Consider the following 14,738-nt stretch of genomic DNA (forward strand, 5'->3'; position numbering starts at 1 on the left):
TGTTCTTGGGCAGACTCCCTGCACTGATAGAGGCTTGCAGCAAGTGCCAGTCATTGCCTGAGGGAGGAAGGTGGAAGGGAGAAAGGAACCTCTTCATTTTCCCTTTTTCCCTCTGTTCTCATTTTCTGGGGAAGTCAGAAGTACTAGTGGAATACTGACTGCTAGGAGAAATGGTTTCCAACAATAATTCCTGATGTAAGTTGGAGAATCATCCCACAGGGAGGCTGGTGATGGGGTTTAGAGAGGTATAAAATCAAAATATCTCTCACCTATTTGGCCGGTTTATGAACTAGCTGGTTCTGGTGATTTTGTAGGGTAATAATGTAATTAAAGTTTTCTTTTTTAAAATCAGTTTCCTTTGACAATTGATTCAAGACTGCATTTTAGGAGAGATACAAATTTGTTGATCAGCTCATCTTGATGTAGACTTGTATATTTTAATAGATGTTTCCCCTCATTTCTTCATCAAGAAGCAATGGTAGCTTGTACTTAAAATAATTTGTAATTACATGCATCTAGAACTAGGTCTTCAAGAATATGTTAGTATCATATGATTAAAATGGAGATAAGATGTTTCAAAATACTGTTGTTATAAAAGAAAGAATAAGGAGATGGTCATAGTAAAGAGGTAATTTTGTAAATAATTGTTGATTGAACTTTGCAAATGTTAATGTAAAAGATCTCACCAAGCCTTGTGGGTTCTTCTTTGCTTCAGGATAATGCCACTGATAACAAGATAATATCTGAATCTTCTGAGATGAATGAATATGAAACTCTTACTGCCAAGTTTCATTTTGTTGATCTGGCGGGATCTGAAAGGTTAAAGCGAACAGGAGCTACAGGAGAAAGGGCAAAAGAAGGCATTTCCATCAACTGTGGACTAGTAAGACTATACAACTATACAATATAATGTAAAACAAACCCAGGCAAAACACTTTGAAATGAAATTTATAGCTTACAGCTTAATTTTTTTGTCTATGCACTGGCTATTTTAAAAGTAACCATATTAAATTAAGTAATTTTAAAATTAACTGTATTTAATGTTTTTGTTAATGCTGAACTGCACTGAAAAGTAGAGCTGGTGATTATCAGTGGAGGTTGTAGTTTCATGTCTTTGTTTTGTGTACCATGGCTATGTGGAGGGTCTGTACAACTCTTTTCAATAAGACACAGAAATACACTTCTGTTCTATTTGTGAAACCATGTGTTTTCTGGGCTATTGTGCAGTACCAGTTTTCTGGGGTATTGTTCAATTAGAATCTTATCAATTATTCACTTCCATCATGACATTGGTTATATTCTGTAGCTCTTCTGGTTATATATTACATGGAAGAGAAAGACTATTCAGTTCAATTTCATCATTGACATAAGCACAAAGCCAGCAGGATTTGGGGGATCTGGATGACATGGTTGTACACTTAACAAAGACCACATAAAGTGCAGGAAGGTGAAAATCAGTGTGATGTAACTAATATACAATTAAAAAACTTTTATTTACAGCCCTCAGTTTTGTGGAACAGATTTAAAGTGTTTTAAATCCTTCAAAGCAAGCAGGGTGTGTGCAGTTCTTCATCTGCTGCTGGCAGCTGCACCATTTCCAAAGCAAGAACTTGCAGTGCAGGGCGCCACCTAAAGCAAAATCAGTTTCACTGAAGTGTGTGTGGTTCCACATAAAAATAACTTCACAGCCAAATGTTTGATTGTTTATAAACATGCATTAGATCCTTTTAGTAATGGAAGAGGATAGCCATGGACTACAAACATTTAATTTCAAGTCTCAAATGTTCAAATCATTATCAGACATTTTTTGCTTTATAACTGTAGAAGTACTAAATTCTGGATTTTTTTCCTTCATATAAATGCTCCATATTTTATTCTAAATGTAGCATAAAGCAGTTTAAAGAAATGATAGGTACTGTTAGAAGTAGAGATCAACTTTAATTATAATCCAAAGCAAATGTTAGATTAAGTAGTACCACCAGATTAAGTAGTAGTTTGTGACTGATAATGAGATACTAACAGTGCATATGAATTGTGCTAAGCACTTTGGCACTTCCAATGCCAGACTGTAAGTCATCCGATGCACTGTTGATAACACAAAAATTTCTAAATGTAAAATACAGAAATCTTCAGAAATATTTTAATGCTAACTGTCATGAGTATATTAATTTTCTCACAATATGCTGACTCCAGTTTATGGTGTTTTAATATAAAACTGCACAGGACCTGATTCTAACTTGTGTGTTATGTGATTTGGTGTTTTATAGCTGGCACTTGGCAATGTAATAAGTGCACTGGGTGATAAAAGTAAGAAGGCAACTCATGTACCATACAGAGATTCAAAGCTTACAAGGCTACTTCAAGACTCTCTTGGGGGAAACAGGTATGAAAATTGTAAAATTTTATGTATTTCATTGTGAATGAGCACAAATGAGAACATAATCTGCAGAAAGTAAAATGAACATTAAATGACAATAAAAGTCTTGTTGGAGGAAGATTCCGGAGATAAATTGTCGTGCAACTAATGCTGTCAATAGAAGGGAAAGATTTTAAAGAAGATTTTTGCATTGTTCTTTTCAGGACTATTGTTATTTTACTAGACATGAAGCTTCAGGTTACTTAGAAGTTACCATTTTCAGGCAAAGTTCTTCCCATGATATTATGTGTAGATAGTACAATTGGTATGTTTTGTTTACAGTGTATTTTAAAGCTGTGATGAGTTTCTCCTTTAGAGGTGTTTTTTTGTTGTTTTTGCTTTGTTTTTTAAATGTCAATGAATATTGTTTGCTCTGACTGCCATGCACAGGAGCTTGGAGTCAGTTTCCCACAGTCACTTCCATCTTTTTAGAGATTATATATCTCAGCCTATGGTGCCTCTATTTAGTTACCTGATGTTGGATTGCAGCCTAATAAAAACAAAGTAGTCTTTCCACCAGGGTTGTTTGTATGAATCCAATTGTATACATTCTGCACATACAGTGAAGGGAAGCTTTGACCTCTGAAGGCTTTATATAAGGAAACATTAACAAATTTATTAAAATAATACAGATTTTGTATTTGTAATGCTAACATGTGCAAATATAAGAGGGACTACAGCTGAGTACATTTTAGTAAGATAGTACTCTTGTTCAATACACCTGGCTCCTATGTCTAGGAGAGTAAGATGTTTTTACACAAAGGAGTGGGGAGACGTGGAAGAAAATTCTCAAAGTGTTGTAATGCTCTTCAGAGAGATGGCTTTAGTAACAAGTTGAAGCACTGCAGTGTGAGGGAAAAGAGAGCCAGAAAAAACACGTAAAATAAGGTCTAGAAACTTTCAAAAGTGCAAAAGGGAGGAAGAAACTCCACATTTACAAACAAACCAGAAATCAAACAGCATAGCTCTGCTAAGCTCTTTCTGTAAATAAATGCAAAAAGCACTTCATTAATTTTTTTATCGATTACATCAGCTAGTGAAAATGTTTTTCAAACTCTTCTAATATCGACCCTTTGTAGAAATAGTACTTTGACTCTGAAATATTTTCGCGTCTCACGGCTCCGCGGCTCCCCCCCGTGTTCTCCAGGAGCAATCACGGAGTTTTATTTATTTAGTGTGCGATGGGGGCGGGCAGCCGAGCCCCCGCAGACACTCCCTGCCTGCTCCCGGGAGAGTCACAAGGGTACAAGGGAGAAAAGTCAGGGTTTGTCATAAGGACGCTTTGTTAGCTAAAGCAAAAGTCACATATGCAAGCAAAGCAAGGGAAGTCATCCACTCCAGTCCCATGGGCTGGCAGGTGTTCAGCCATTCCCAGGAAAGCAGGGCTCCATCATGCCTTACTGTGACTTGGGAAGACAAATGCTGTCACTGTAAATATCCCCTCTCTCTCCTCATTGCCCAGCTTCACATGCTGAGCACGATTCCGTATGGGGAGGAATATCCCCTGGGTCAGTAGGGCTCAGCTGCGTCCCCTTCCCAGCCCTTAGGCACCCGCTGTTGGAGCAGGTGAGGAGCAGAAAAGGTCCTGACTGTCAAAGCCCTGCTCAGCAGCAACTCAAACGTATCTGCATTATGGACCCAGAGTAGGTGTTTCCAGCACAAATCCAAAACAGCTGCTGTGAAGAAAATTAACTCTATCCCAGCCAAAACCAGCACAGATAGCAAATGCTGGCCCAGAATGTTTTTAATGATACTTGTATGTTTTTTTTCTGTCCCTTTCCTGATTTTTCTGATTGATGAAAATTGTGCTGATGCCTTCCTTCCCCCCAGTTTTGTTGTATGTTACATACATGCTGAGACATCTCAAATCAGCACTTTGCTGTTAAGAAAGATTTTTCCATATGTATTTATATATAAAACCCTCACATTTTTAATTGTTTCTAGGTTGGCTTTGGCAATCAAAATGTGCGGGAAAGCTAAATTTTAACAAATATGCATTTTCTCCTCTGGAGAATCAGGTTTAGATTTCTTTATGCCTATTCTGTAGCCTTCCAATTTCCACCCTAAGTATAACCGTCCACATTGTTGTTTCTCTCTTAACAAATACTTACAGAAGTTTTCTAGCAGTGATTTGGGTTAGGTTGTAGTAAATACTACAATATACAATATTAACAGTGATGAAAACATTGTATCACTGTACTATTCTCACAATAATCCTTATTTTTAGTATAATGCTGTAACAGTTCTGAAGCAGCACTTCATTATTAAAGTTTCTTGAATTATTAAAATAAAAATATAGAGTATTGATGTTTTAAAAGGAATGTTATAATGTATAATATGAAAAATTAAAACCTTCCTAACTTCAAGAGCAGGGGGAGCAATTAAAAGAAATTGTGACATAAAAGAAGTAGAACAGTATCAAAAAACCCTAGTCCATTTTACAATTCAGATAGGAAACTGGAGTTCAAGTTGTTCTGTTTTCAAGATGAGCACAAGGCAGAGCCAGTCCTCTGAGATTTAGAAAAGTAAGCACATTCTCAATGTCAGAATTAAAAAAATTGCTCCTAATCTTGCATGGCCTTTTCTTGAGGACTAAAAGAGTTTGGAGAACTGACACAAAGATACGGGTGAGAACTGAGGAAGAGTTGTTGAATTTTTTTGTAGCCCAGGCTAGTTACTCTTTCTAGCTTAGTTTCCCAGCATGTATGGTGAATATAATTGTTTGCCTCACAGAGTGTTGCAGGGATTAATTTGTTTGTTTCAATTGGAATTTATAGAAAGTGAAGATCAGAATCCAGGCTGCCTGATGCAGATAATGCTCCTTTGCCCCAGAGACAGTTCTCTTCCTAACGTAACTATCCAAGTTGTGACATACCATGGAGAAGCAAATGCCTTTAAAACTTGCAGGAGTGTACTTAGTCCATCAAATGCAGGTGTTTTGCCGTTTCTGTTGAGAATTTAGGCAATGTATGTACCTTCAGAATGATCTGCAGCTGGAATTCTGGTTATGACTTTCTAAGCTGTTCTTACCTGACATGAAATGAGTATGCTCCAGGGACTGAGGGAAGGAACCTGTTAAATGATGGAAGCACTTGGTTGGAGTGAAAATTTTTTAGTTTTTTTCTGCATTTGTCCTACTGGTTCCTACTGGTCTATCTGCTTGATCTTTCATTTGGAGCTGCAATAATATCCCATGATGAGATGGCTAGAGGATGTTGTAGGAAACTGAAAGGAGAATGGTTGTTCCTAGGCCTCTTGGGCCAAGAACTCGGGTCCTGCTGCTTTTTGTTGCAGAAGGTTGCTCTAAGAAGTGATGTTATGAAATGTGGTACAAATGCAGTTATAGACATAGAGTGCTAAGGGTAAGTCCTAGTTTTAGGCTCCCTTTGGAGAACAGGAGATAACTTGCAGTGGAGAATTCAGCCAGTTCAGAACCTGAGGTAGAGAACAGGCACATTAGACATGTATGGGCAGGTAAGATGTGCATTTGGGCATCTTTCAGGTGAAGCAGGTAAGCAACTCAGGAATTACAGTAGACAGTCCTGACAGCTCTATGATCCAAATCCCTGTCTAGGAATTTAGGGTGACTATAAATTCCTTAATCTCAATTTATGTATGATTAGGCAAACTGAATGTAATTTGAGAAATGTTTCTAGAAACACTCATTAATTGCTTTTACAATTTCATGTGTGGAACAAGTAATGATCTAGCATCTACTCTGTGCTAGGGAGATACAAGAGATACAAGGTACCTGTAGCACCTGATGACCTTTGTGGTTTGTGAGCTAGATGCAGAAATATTTTTACAAATACTGTAGAGTTGCTATTCTTGTTTCACCTTCTGCCTGAGGACCTGTTAGCTTCTCTCTGCTCTTTTTCTCTTGGGTGTGTAACGCTGACCTGTGTTTCTGCCTTCCAGTCAAACGCTCATGATAGCATGTGTGAGCCCTTCAGATCGAGACTTCATGGAAACCCTGAACACGTTAAAGTATGCCAACCGGGCACGGAACATCAAGAACAAGGTGGTGGTTAATCAGGATAGGGCCAGTCAACAAATAAATGCTTTGCGCAGTGAGATTGCGCGGCTACAGATGGAACTCATGGAATACAAAACCGTAAGTTTATCCTCTTAGGATTTCTTCTGCTTTAAAATGCTTATAATTCCACAGCGGTTTTTTTCCCCTGTTATTTCCACTTCATACACTAAAAACATTGGAAAAGCAGCCCTGGCATAAACAACAGTTGATTCCAGTGATTACCAGATATTTTTAGAAAACAAAGATTGTATCCCCAAAAAAAGAGATGTCAGCAAATGTCAGCGATATTTACTGGTGATGCATGCTATTTGCTTTTTGAAAGGCAATGAGAAAGCCACTTTCAAATCAAAAATGACAAAACTACAACTTAGATTGGTGCAAAAGTGAATGTGTACAGTTACTGTGTATTGCTTTTGAAAACTTCCTAGATGGCTAAAACAATTTGTGTTTTAAAAATCCAATCTCAACTATATAAGGCAAATACTCATGCCTGTTTCTTCCTGGACTTTATTCAGTATTTTCAGCAATAAAGGTCCTTACCAAACAGGATCACCTTTTGCTCTTCTTGAGATAGTATTCTGATTTGATAAAGAGTTATCTTCTCATTTTTTAACCTTTTCAAGAACTTGTATTTCAGACTAAAGTTACACAAAACCCAGATGCTAAGGTGTTGGCCCAGACATCAGTCTTTTGAAAACTATCCCTTTATCTTTGTTTTAAACTCTTTGAGAGATTACCCTGTGCTACAAGTATATGCTTGGAATTCTAAGTCATCTGTGGATTGCATTTACTAAGTTAGAATTTTTTTAAGTGTAGGTCAGACTTAACTAACAAAATATAACTAATTATTAGTTATTGAATAACCAATAAAATATTTTTACTTTCTTGAAGGGTAAAAGGATTATAGATGAAGAAGGTGTTGAAAGCATCAATGACATGGTCCATGAGAATGCAATGCTGCAAACAGAAAACAACAACCTGCGTGTTAGAATTAAAGCAATGCAAGAGACTATTGATGCTCTTAGAGCCAGAATAACACAGCTTATGAGTGATCAGGCCAACCAAGTGCTAGCCAGGACAGGTATGCTGTGAATGTGCATAAACTGCTTCATAAGTTCATGAACTTAAATTAATTATATGTTCTTGCTTAATTGATCCCTTGAAATGAAATGATGCCTTTTTATTAGCACTGTAGGACCTCCTTTGGCAGGGATAGGCCCCCATATGATTATTTCTTCTGTTTCTGGGGTCTTTTTTAAATAATAATAATAGTTTGGTACCCTGATTTGACCATCTATTTAGAAATGTGAACAACAGAAAATATGAAACAATATCTTTGTGTAGGAATTATTTGTATGTTTAGCCCCTGTAGTGGTTTAACAATTAGACCAAGTAAATTTGAATCCAAATTAAACTCCAGATGAGTAATTTTGATTAAAGCATTGTTAAAATGCACAAATATGGAAAACAAGTTACTGGTAGTCATATGGTGATCACATGAGAGAGGAAAAAAAATGTAATTCAGTTTAAGAAGGAAAGCTATTTTACAAATAAGTTAAGATTTACATGTGTAGCCCATGTCACTGTTTCCCTTTGCTGGTGCCTCGTGCCTATATTCAGATATTTATACTGTTACTGCCCTTAATCTTTCTCTTCCCTCATTCCCCTTTTCTCTCTGTCCTTCAAAGGGGAAGGAAATGAAGAAATTAGCAACATGATTCATAACTATATCAAGGAAATTGAAGATCTCAGGTATTTGCATTATGTATTTGGGCAATCAAAAAAAAAAAATAGAAGTGTTAGGAATACTTTAGCTGTTTTCCTGTGTGGGGATTACTTTGGGAGAATGGTCCTTCAGCTTTGAAGACCTGGTGTTGCTCTTGGACACCAAAATGTAAAATATGAGAGATCAAACTGACAATAGAAATGAGAGTAAGATGTTGCCTAAATAATGGTGGTAACTTAATATTGTTGCACAAGGACAGTAAAACTTAGAATAATTCCTTTATAACTTTATAACCTCATATAAAAATGATAGCACTGAGGAATTACTTGTTTAAATTTTTTTTAAAAAATACTTCCTTTAAAAATTCAAAATCTCAAATATTTTAGATATTTTTATTTATCTATCTCTTGGATATACACCATGCAAAAAATTAGCTGGCCTATCCTCAGTTTATATTAGAGCTTTTGTGTATCTTTCATATACTATATACTCATAAAGCATGTTCAGGTATGTATTTGTGTATATATATATGACTGTATGTATGTTCATACAGATATATTTTCATGTATTCTGTCAAGGTTATATGATATATGTACAACATATATAATAACCATTGTGTAAAATGGTGTTTTAAAGGAATTTACTACATTGTATTTTTTTAGACTTCACCTTGGTTTGTAGTTTCTTTTTAGACAGAATGTAATGCATTGAAGTTACAGAGGCAGAAGAGTGTACACATCACGTACTGGCAATAGTTGTAATTAATGGTCTACAATTCTTCCTTGTTTTGTCTTTTATTAAGAGCAAAATTATTAGAAAGTGAAGCAGTGAATGAAAATCTTCGACGCAGCTTGTCAAGAGCCTCATCGAGAGCCACGTACTTTGGTGGACCATCAGCATTTTCTGCTTCTATGCTTTCCTCAGAGAAAGAGACAATGGAAATTCTAGATATAGCCAAGAAAGATCTAGAAAAGCTGAAAAAAAAAGAGAGGAAAAAGAAAAAGAGGTGGTGTATGAATTATAAATCTATTTGCTTTCTCTTTCTTAGTAAAAAGGCCTATTTTTTTAATTACTGAGACTTAAAAAGGCTTTTTGTGTGAGTTTGGACCCTAAACTGCTGTTCCTTCAAACCCTTTTACATGCTGAAGTTACAGCTTTTCTTTTGCATCTTTTCTTCCAGTGAAGTGTGCAGTATTTGTAGATTGTCTCCTTTGTAATGAACCTTTCTATGTAATTATGCACAATGATAAAAGCACCGGTGCTTTCTCTAAATTTTTACCTTTTTAAAAATTTCTTCTAAAATGCACCTGAAATTTAACAGAAGTTTGAGAAAATTATAAAATTTATTTTAATTCTATATCAAAACTGAAACAGCTTTCTGAAGAAAAGATACTCTGAATAGCTGGGGATTCTTTGGTAACTATTGAAATGACTTCTTTTGCTTTATCTTCTTTTGCTTCTATGAATTTTTTTTTAATTTGAGGTTTCCTAATTCTCTGCAACATCATGCTTTGCTGTTTTTTTTTTGCTGTCCAACTTCTCATCTACTAAAATCCTCATAGAAATTGACATAAATGCTTGCTTAGATAGCAGCACAGCAAGGCTTTTTGTACCCGGAGACTCTGCGTCCATTAGAAATCTCTCCGTTTTAGCTGAAATTTTCCATGTTTCTGATCTGTTGCTCTCTTTAATAATGGTCCTTCATACTTTTACAAGTTCAGAGTGAAGTTATAACAGTTTAAGCTTGAAATAGTCTAAGTATAAAGTAGATGAGGATCAGTTGTATATTTAATTTTAGGTCCTGTATCTATAGATCCATTCACCACACAAATGTCTGATGCTTTTAGAGAACAGTCGTTTTAAGTACAACTAGATTTTTGCATATAATTTTTCATGAAGCTCTCAGACTTTTATGAGGATTTTGATAGATTTTGTCTCATTTTTGTAGAAACTTGAGGGGAAGATGGAAGTATTAAATAAAATCATTAGAATGTTCTGTCCTCTCTTTAGCCAAGCACTTTAGTATGTCCTTTAACTGTAAATGTAGGAACAAAGAGATTTGATTTTGTATTTCTTAACACATTTTAAAATCAAGCATTTAGCTACATGCTTAGATAGAGCTTCAGTTGTTAGGTTGTGTTTTTGTGGTTTGTTTTTGTTGTGTTTTTTTTGAAAGATAGTCATACTTTCTCACACCAAGATAATAATACTGTGATGGGACAGCCAAATAGTTTGATCTGAAAGTAGGGACTACTTACCATAAATTATTTTCGAGATCAGTTTTGAATCCTAGCATTATAGAATTAGAGAGCTGTAGAAAAATTAAAGTTGGAAGAGGCCTCTTGATGGCTCCATCTTAAAGTGGGCCTTGTGTTCTAGAAAATGGGGTCATGCTCTTCAAAGTGCTGATATGGTTTGAATCCCTCTACTGGCCTATCTGCAGACTGCGTTGTAATAAATACTTAGAAATTTCTGAGGTGCATGTGTTGGGAGGAAAATTCCTCAGATGCTAAGAAATGTTAGAATTTGAGGGATTGTACATTGTCATTCTCGCTATCTGCAGAGTGCTTCTATCCAATTAGTGAAAAGTCTGTGTTAAGGTTATATCACTGTGAATTTTTATTCTATTTAAATTTCAGGAATTGGCAGTGTGTACATTAATGTAATGCACAGACACTTTGCCCTGCAGTTTGATGATGATTCTTTGTTATAATTCTGTCTTCTACAGGCATTTAGTTACATTTACTCTACTATTTCTTTCTAGTGTTGGTGTTCTTTTAAAGTTGTCTAACTAGCATTTTTCTATTTAAATGGGATTGGTAAGCCTAGCAGCTGGTTCTGCCCCATCTGTTGCCCTTCTTGGTCTTTTGTTTTCTGGGTATGGGTCAGTATGACAAAAGGTGCATAATTTTCAATACATACAACTTATTTAAATTGTTTTGAGGTAGCCTGAAGGTCTAAGAGCAAGGTTCTGAATGAGCAACAGGTATGCAGGTTAAATACTTACAGCCTTAATAAGCATCTGTCATAAAGTTTATTGGAAACGGTTAACACAGCAGTAATACTTTGCCTACCTGATTGGAGTATCCTACAGTGGGACTTAATGTGGCTTATCCACTGGAAGCCCCTTAGCCAATCTTCCACATTCCTTTCAGTTGTTAGTTGGCCTTACAGCCTGGTAACCATTTCTGTTTTCTTTTGACTCCCCTAACCTTAGTTAAACTAAATTAGTGATGAAAGTTACATGGGGATCAGCTTGCTCCTAGCTGATACCAAAGGAAGGTGGTACGCAGTACAAGGTGAAAAGGCAGCAAAAGCTCTTGCTTGAAAATTTGTCATAATGGGAAATGAGGAATTTCAGTAGTTGATGAATTTTAAGCCATCTCTATTCTTATATATGTCATGCAGACTTTTTTTACTGATAAATCCACGTTTATTCAAGAAGGAAAAGTGCAGGTAGAAATACTAATATTTTGTTCATCTCATTGCTTCTGGTGCATGTTTTTTGTTAATTTATTAAAAAATAACAAGAAATTATTCACATGTACTTTCTGAATCCCAGAAAAACAAGCTGCAATTTTCTACTTTTTATTTAAAAACAGACAACAAAACCCAAACAAAAACATGAATGCAGTTTGAAGATATTTTTTGTATTAATTTTACCCAGAATATGTTATTTAGAATATTAATACTATATTTTTCTTATTAATACTTTATATTACAATATGTTATCAGCATATACAAAACTAGTTTATTGTTTTTTTTTTCTTGGTATTTTTCTGAAAATATATAACTTTGGTTCAGTGGGAGTATTTGCAATTTTCATTATTTTATCAGCCAGTTTTAAGTGGAGAAAGAGGAAAAAGCTTTTCCAGAATTGAGATATTTTCTTAATCTATTATTAGAAATAATTCTCAAAGTTAAATATACTGTCTAAAATTTCTTTCTTGGTGTAACTTGAATTTACTTGTTATCAGTGGCAAATTAGTTAACCTACACATGCTTCCTTTTTGTTTTCTGTTTACTTTCCAACTGTCCAGGATGTATTGCCTTTTTACTACTTGTTGTCTCTTGATGGTATCTTTTAAAATTTCATTTTAAACTCCGCAACTCATATATATCATTTTTTTACCTTCTTATCACTTTTGCTTTTCACTGTCTGGTTTGTCCTTCATTGGCTTGGCCTTCCAATACTGTACCTCGTGCTTTTGAAGGCTACAGAAACTTGAGGAAAGCAGTCAAGAAGAAAGAAGGTTGGAATATTTCCCAGGTTTTTAATTACCTGTCATTTCAATTAACTGATTGTCATACATGAAAAGAAGTTGGGCAGATTCATAGGTACTCCAGGAGTAGTTAATTTTCAGAATTCTTTCCTGGGTTTTCACTTTCAGCTAGTGTTTTAACTGGAAGAAACATCTGTTGTGGAATTGAGGTTGACTCTCATGATACACATTGTTGAGCAAACTTTTGTGGGGAGGTGGCACCTTCAGAAATTCCTGTTGAATTAATTTTTTTCTTTCTTGCATGGCCTGAGAGAAATGAAAGGCAGGAGGAAGGTGCAGTACCACATATAGTATGAAATATCTAACAGGCAGTATATGACAATCATAATTTTGGCATGTGAGATCAAGAGTGTCTTGGACCATCACACCTCAGTCAAGTCCGCTGCTTTGGGTTCTGAAAACATGTGATGAAAGCCTTGATCATTCCTCCCATTCTGTTTCAGCTAAACCAGTAGATGAATAGTCATTCACAGAGAGCAGTTAAGCTGGGGGCTCTGAAAAGAGAACTATATTATGATTAAAAGTGAAACTAAAGGTGTTTTTATTTTTATGCTGTCTACTTTGATCCAAAAAACCCACCCACTGAATTGATGCAGATGATGTGAATCCACTAACATACACATTGAGCAGTACAGGTCTACCTGGGAGAGCTGCTGACTCTCCTTCTTCCTGTCTCTCCCCTTTCTTAGTCAGAATACAAATTCTCTGTAGTGACTAGTTCTGTACTAAGTGAAAGGGAAACTGGGGGTTTGCCTCAATTTGCATGAGGATTGCAGCTAAGATACATTATCTTTTAGGCTTAATAACAAACATAAAACATGTTCTGGTTTGAGGTAGAGGTGAATATGTGGAAATGAGATTGTATGACACAGTGTTCCCTGTTAGGCATTTTTTTGTGTGCAAATCTGGTTAGATTTTTTAATTCCAGCATCCCCAGGTGCTGCATGGATTTAGATGGTCCCAACAAAAGCTTTTTGCCTTGTGCATGGTCAGCTCATAACTGGTAATGAGTGGGGCAGAAGGGAATCAGTTACCATTGAACAGATTAAAAAGTAACACAACAGAAAATCGCATGTACCCAGCACTGTGTTACTCAACAGGCACTTTTTAGATTCGAGCTCTGTTTTAAAGTGTCATTTACCAAATCATAGTGTCTCAAATCTACCGTATATTTCTTGTCACTGCACTGGATATTGGATTTGCCCAAGAGTCTGATCATGAATCTGAGCTCCTCTTGGGATCAGTGGAGGAAGATGTGCATTTCTAGCTTCTGTCCCTTATCAGTGGTAGCATAACTTGCCGAACTTTTATGCAGCTGATGTTAGTTAAGGTGGATTCCACATTATGCAGTCCTAACCACATTTTTGCATTAGTACCCGCTATGGTGGCTAGCTCTATTCTGTCACAACTTCCCATCCATTGGAGCTTTAGGTTTTGTAGCACTTAGAGGGACTGGTACCCGGTCTGTGATAATTTGTAGAGTGCCATTGATTTTTTGTTTTATATTTGCACGCGATGTCTTAAATGTGCACTTAAAATGTTAAAACTTGCCCTAATGAGTAATACACCAAATGTTTAGAACAAAACAAAAAATGCCCTGCTGTAAACCCTTTTTATTGTTGTATCAGTGACTATTTTGAGCATTCACTTTCTGTCAAAATAGATAACTAATCAAAAGAGTGTAAATTATATTATGATAAATAGGATATTGTTTAAGGTGTATACATAAATTTTAAGACTATTCTAAGTACAGTAAGCTCTGTTATGTCTTGAAAGTGTAGGAATACCTGTAATGTAAACTGTACTTGCACACAATATTCTTTTATTCTTTTGTGAACGCTACTCTGGGTACACTGCAACTTCCATGCAAAATGAGTACTGCTGTAGTACATGGAAATGTGTATTCTGATTGTCCCAGTTGTGTAGTATGCTGGAACGGTGTGCTAATCATTACTATTACCTTGCAAACCAAGATTAAAAGCAATTAGGCATTATTTTATTATCTGCAGAAGTTTGGAAGTTGTATTTTACCCATGCCCAACACTTTACATTTTTCTAACTACACTTTGTTTTTTATCTTTATTTGGAATTACACCGTACTGGTTTGGGGGATGGGAAGCAACCATTGGGGTTGGGAAACTGCCATTTCAGTTTGTGAATAATTTGTGTCTTCCTCTCCTACTAGTGTTAAGGAGGATAACACAGACAACGAGCAGGAGAAAAGAGATGAAAAAGGCACTTCAGAGAGAGAGAATAATGAATTGGAGGGAGTAAGTA

At 35.9% G+C, this 14,738-nt stretch overlaps 1 protein-coding gene across 17 annotated transcripts in view; it reads left to right on the forward strand.

Moving 5' to 3' along the window:
* The window catches only part of KIF21A (kinesin family member 21A), an 88,485-nt gene that overhangs the window by 37,205 nt on the left and 36,542 nt on the right, over positions 1–14,738 (forward strand). For 11 of the 17 annotated variants that reach the window (XM_072919977.1, XM_072919880.1, XM_072919901.1 and 8 more), the window contains exons 6-13: positions 716–883; positions 2,268–2,383; positions 6,335–6,530; positions 7,344–7,533; positions 8,141–8,204; positions 8,981–9,184; positions 12,393–12,431; positions 14,647–14,731. In XM_072919977.1, coding sequence (XP_072776078.1) covers positions 716–883; positions 2,268–2,383; positions 6,335–6,530; positions 7,344–7,533; positions 8,141–8,204; positions 8,981–9,184; positions 12,393–12,431; positions 14,647–14,731 — 1,062 coding nt within the window. The remainder of the gene's footprint in view (positions 1–715; positions 884–2,267; positions 2,384–6,334; positions 6,531–7,343; positions 7,534–8,140; positions 8,205–8,980; positions 9,185–12,392; positions 12,432–14,646; positions 14,732–14,738) is intronic. The other 6 variants (XM_072919893.1, XM_072919992.1, XM_072919933.1 and 3 more) reach the window with 1 other exon arrangement.

This window comes from Taeniopygia guttata, chromosome 1A (genome assembly GCF_048771995.1).
Source record: "Taeniopygia guttata chromosome 1A, bTaeGut7.mat, whole genome shotgun sequence".
NCBI classification, from domain to species: domain Eukaryota; kingdom Metazoa; phylum Chordata; class Aves; order Passeriformes; family Estrildidae; genus Taeniopygia; species Taeniopygia guttata.